General features: G+C 64.3%; 2 protein-coding genes across 2 annotated transcripts in view; one reads left to right on the top strand and one right to left on the bottom strand.

The window, feature by feature from the left end:
• Positions 1–249, top strand: part of HCN2 (hyperpolarization activated cyclic nucleotide-gated potassium channel 2) — a 23,494-nt gene extending 23,245 nt beyond the window's left edge. The window contains exon 12 of the mRNA XM_010844653.1: positions 223–249. Within this exon, the coding sequence (XP_010842955.1) occupies positions 223–249 (27 nt within the window). The remainder of the gene's footprint in view (positions 1–222) is intronic.
• The window catches only part of POLRMT (polymerase (RNA) mitochondrial (DNA directed)), a 14,107-nt gene continuing 10,096 nt past the window's right edge, over positions 7–4,017 (bottom strand). The window contains exons 12-23 of the mRNA XM_010844652.1: positions 3,557–4,003; positions 3,072–3,194; positions 2,658–2,780; positions 2,279–2,458; positions 2,052–2,138; positions 1,862–1,975; positions 1,732–1,784; positions 1,524–1,622; positions 860–932; positions 631–722; positions 485–546; positions 7–400 (exon numbers count right to left, since the gene is read on the bottom strand). Of these exons, the coding sequence (XP_010842954.1) occupies positions 351–400; positions 485–546; positions 631–722; positions 860–932; positions 1,524–1,622; positions 1,732–1,784; positions 1,862–1,975; positions 2,052–2,138; positions 2,279–2,458; positions 2,658–2,780; positions 3,072–3,194; positions 3,557–4,003 (1,503 nt within the window). The 3' untranslated portion in view covers positions 7–350. The remainder of the gene's footprint in view (positions 401–484; positions 547–630; positions 723–859; positions 933–1,523; positions 1,623–1,731; positions 1,785–1,861; positions 1,976–2,051; positions 2,139–2,278; positions 2,459–2,657; positions 2,781–3,071; positions 3,195–3,556; positions 4,004–4,017) is intronic.

The following is a 4,017-nucleotide window of genomic DNA, read 5'->3' as shown; positions in this document are numbered from 1 at the left end:
CGTTGCGCTCATGCAATAACCAGCCTAGTCCCTGTCCAGGCGCATCCACGGTGACCTCCCCGGAGCGGGCACACCCTTCTCCCTCCAGCGCCCCGGCGTGGGGGTGAGGCCGGGGGTCCCCGCCGTCGTGATGAATGTACTGACGAGCTGAGGCAGCAGCGCCCACCGCACCCCCCACGCCCCACTAACTCCCACACCCCCATTCCGCGCAATAAACGACAGCATTGGCGCCCAGCCTGCCGCGTCTGATTGCTCGGTGGGGACACAGAACGTAGCCCCCCCTCCCCAGGCAGCAGCCCCCATGTGGCGACAGACCTTTATTCACACTAGAGTACAGGGCGGCCCGGCAGTCAGCTGAAAAAGAACGTGGAACGCTTCACCTGGTCCAGGTCAAAGGTCCCTGCAGAGCGGAGGGAGACTGTGGGTGGGCTCTGGGGGCCCTGCCCCCAGCCCACAGGGGTGGCCACCCCGCCGGGGGTCCCACCTGTCGGAGGCACAGACAGCAGAGTGTCCTTTAGTCTGGAGACCCACATGCTCTTGGAGGTTCTGAAGGCAAAGACAGGGTGGGGGTGAGGCCAGGGCAGCCTGGAGAGAGGACAGTAGCAGTGCGGGTGGGAGGGGGGCCCTTACCTAGAATCAGAGCAGAACCGCTTGATGAGGAACCTGGACAGGTCATGGAGGATGGGCTGGCTATGCAGTCGGACGAATTGCTCCCGGCAGACCTGGGGACCGGAAGCAGGGGCAGAGGGCATCAGCAGCCAGAAACCAGACCCAAGCAGCGTGGAGAGTGGGCTCCCTGGTTAGGCAGGGTGGGGAGGAGGCTGGGGATGCGAAGCCGCTAGTGGGCGCAGGGCCGCACCTGGTTCATGACCCCGACATCAGCCGCATGTGTCCAGAAGCAGTCATGCACCGAGACGAAGGTCAGGCCCTTCCTGCAGCCAGAATGAGGGGTTCCTATAGAGGCACTGCACCTCAAGGTCCCCTCCTCACAATCCACACCTCCCCCAACCCCCACCATTGACCCAGTTCTCACCTCAAGCCCCTTCCCACCACTCAGTGATGCCCACCCTCCTCCTGCCTGCACCCCTGCGCGCTCCAGCGGCTGTCTGTGTGCACGCCCCGCTCAGTGGGTAGGTGACAAGTTCTCTCAGGAAGATGCCTCTTTGCCACCAACCCCCAGCTGCTGCCTGATTCTCAGCTCCCTGTAGGGGGCTGCTGATGCTGGGCCCTGGTCCACCACAGGGCTCCATCCCAGGGTAGCCACCCAAGGGGAGGGGAGGTCAGTAACACAAAACTCCAGTGAACACCAGGCTCAGAACAGCCACACACACCACCCCCCACCATGTGAGCAGCTGTTCCTAACAACCATCAATACTTCCCACCAGGTCAGAGGAGCTCAGGATAAACCAGACACCTTTGCCCAAACCTAGAATGTCCATGCACGTTGGGGGACCCTCAGAGGGCCAGCTTCACACTCAGAGCCCCTCCCCTACACCCCCACACGAGGACCCTGACCAGCACACCTGTAACAGTACAGGGCGGTGAGCATCATGTGTGTGGAGTCCAGTGAGTGGATGAAGTTGGGTGGGAAGCCGTTCTTCTGCTTCAGTGTGTTGGGCTTCCTGGGGGCGAGCAGGGTACACAGTCAGGACTCAGAGCCTGGCCACAGCCTGGGCCCCGCCCATCCCTACCCGGGTGGCCTCCTGCATGTCTGCCCGTGCCCACACTCACTGGTTGGTGTCCACGCTGCTGCTGAACGTGAGGCTCTGGAGCCCGCCTTTTATCTGCAGGGTGGGCATGGGGGACACAGAAGTGAGTCCTGCCCTGCTCAGTGGGGGTGGGCATGGGGGACGGCACGTACCATGACCTTGGAGTCTCGGTGGTAGGGCTGGATGATGGGGACACCCAGGGGCGTGATCCACTCCACAGCCGAGCCCGTGAGTGAGATGAGCCGGGCACTCTCAGTCAGCCAGCGCTGCGGGGATGAGCACCAGGTCAGCAGGGCTGGGTCTGGGGCCACAGCCCGGGGCAGGGGGAGGATGAGGCCTCACCTGGATGGACCGGGTGCCAGAGAACATCTCCTGGAGGCTGTTGAACACCTGGCGCACGAGGTAGTGAGATGCCTCCCACACGAACTCCTGGAGAAGAGTAGGGTGGATAGGGTTCAGGGTCCCTCGCAGGAAGTCCCCCCGCACGCAGGGGGTGGGCTTGCTCTGGGGACCCCGCAAGTGGCAGAGCCAAGCCCCTCCGTCAGGACTACCTACTGCCGGATGCGCACCTGGGGGAAGTCCTCAAGCTCCCGGAGGCGCTTCTCGATCTGCAGGCGGCCGCCGTAGCGGGTGACGCCGTACACCACGGTCATCACTGTCTGCTTGACCACCTTGCGGCTAATGAAGCCCTCCAGCACCTGGGCCACCCGCACTCCCTGCTTGGCATCCTGCCTGCGGAATACCTCCACCTGCAGAGGCAGTGGGCGGGGCCACCCACCCAGAGGTGGAAGTTTCCTCTCCTCTTGTGGGTTACCCCCTCTGCCTCCCGGGAACCCTGCTCACGGCCTGGTATGGTGACAGCTGGTGGCCATGGGGTCCAGCATCCAGACCCTGGTGGGTTTGGGGGATCAGGGCACGACGGGGGTGGGGGGGGGCCATGGTGCCTACCTGTGCAGCTACCTCACTGTACACGTCCTGCGGCAGGTCAGAGGGCGACAGGTTGACAGAGGTGGCCCCCGTGCTGTCCCGGCCCAGGGCGGCATAGTGCTGGAGGCCGTTACAGGAGCCGTCCTGGGCAGGGGGTGGACAGTGACGGACTGGGTGAGGTGGGCCAATGTCCGCGGTGGGGGGCTGGGGCTCCTGTTTCCCCAGCTCTGCTTAGGCAAGACCGCCCTGGACCCGCACACTGACAGGCAGCCAGGAACCTCTGCAACAGGGAACTGAGGCACAGAGAAGCCCTACCCGAGAACACCAGCCAGTGCAGAGTGGACACCATGCCATCCCTCAGCTCCTTAGCCTGAGGAAACTTTGGCTGAGCCCATGAGGGCTGGGCATGCTCCACAGCAGGGTCCCCCAGCTCACCTGGTGAACCGGAAAGTGGGAGATGTAGTTGGTAGGGTCGGGGGAATGCACCACCTGGGCAATCTCCATGCAGCAGGCCAGGGTTTGCCAGGGCTCATCTGCCTCCATCCACCACTTCCGGCCCTGTGGGAGGCAGTGGGCAGGGTGAGGCCAGACCCACGGTCTCCAGGCCCCACCTAGTGGGGTCAGAGCCAGCCTGGGAGTACTTCCTGGGCACAAGCAGCAGCTGGTTGGGCCCAGGTGGTAGAAGACATAAGGAGGCCCTGGAGGCATGGAGAGGACCAGAGCAATGGACCAGGGAGGGGACCGGCCTGGAGAGAGGGCCACAGTGGTATGAGAGGTGACAGTGCTGTCCACAGCCTGAGACAGAGAAAAGGCCAGCAGGAGAGTGCCAGGAAAGCAGCAGGGCTGGGGGTTGCCTGCAGGGTTCTGAGGTGGGTGCGGGGGCGGCGGGGCACGCCCGATGGTGAGGGGTCAGAGCCCACCGTCATAGGTCGTTCAGCTGAGTCCAGGATGTCCTCCATCACCGCGTCTGCATAGTCGCGGCGCGTCTGTAGTGACTCACGCTTCTTGAGCCCTGTGAGGTTGATCAGGTGGATCTTGAGCCAGTCGAGGCCATGGGGGCCAAGTGGGCGGCCCTGGGCAAACTCCAGCAGCGCGCGGGCCAGGTCACTGCCGAGGTGGTTGAAGTGTGGTGAACAGGGGTAGGTACGGCCTCGGAAGTCCATGTTATGCGGCAGCCAGAAGACGTGGTTCCGCAGATGCTGGGCCAGCGACAGGCGGTAGAGTGCATCTGCGCGCAGGCTCTGCATCTCCCGTGCCACCTTCAGCCGCCGTGCCAGCTCCCGCCGCATCTCCGCCTTGTCAGCGGGTGAGGCCTCGGGCAGCAGGCAGCCCTTGGGGGTCTGGCGGCCTTCGGGGGGGCGGGGGGGCTCAGGGGGGGGGG

The sequence above is a fragment of the Bison bison genome, unplaced genomic scaffold (genome assembly GCF_000754665.1).
Source record: "Bison bison bison isolate TAMUID 2011002044 unplaced genomic scaffold, Bison_UMD1.0 scf7180017864203, whole genome shotgun sequence".
NCBI classification, from domain to species: domain Eukaryota; kingdom Metazoa; phylum Chordata; class Mammalia; order Artiodactyla; family Bovidae; genus Bison; species Bison bison.
Note: the sequence above shows the minus strand (reverse complement) of the source record. Positions and strands in the feature narration are given on the sequence as shown.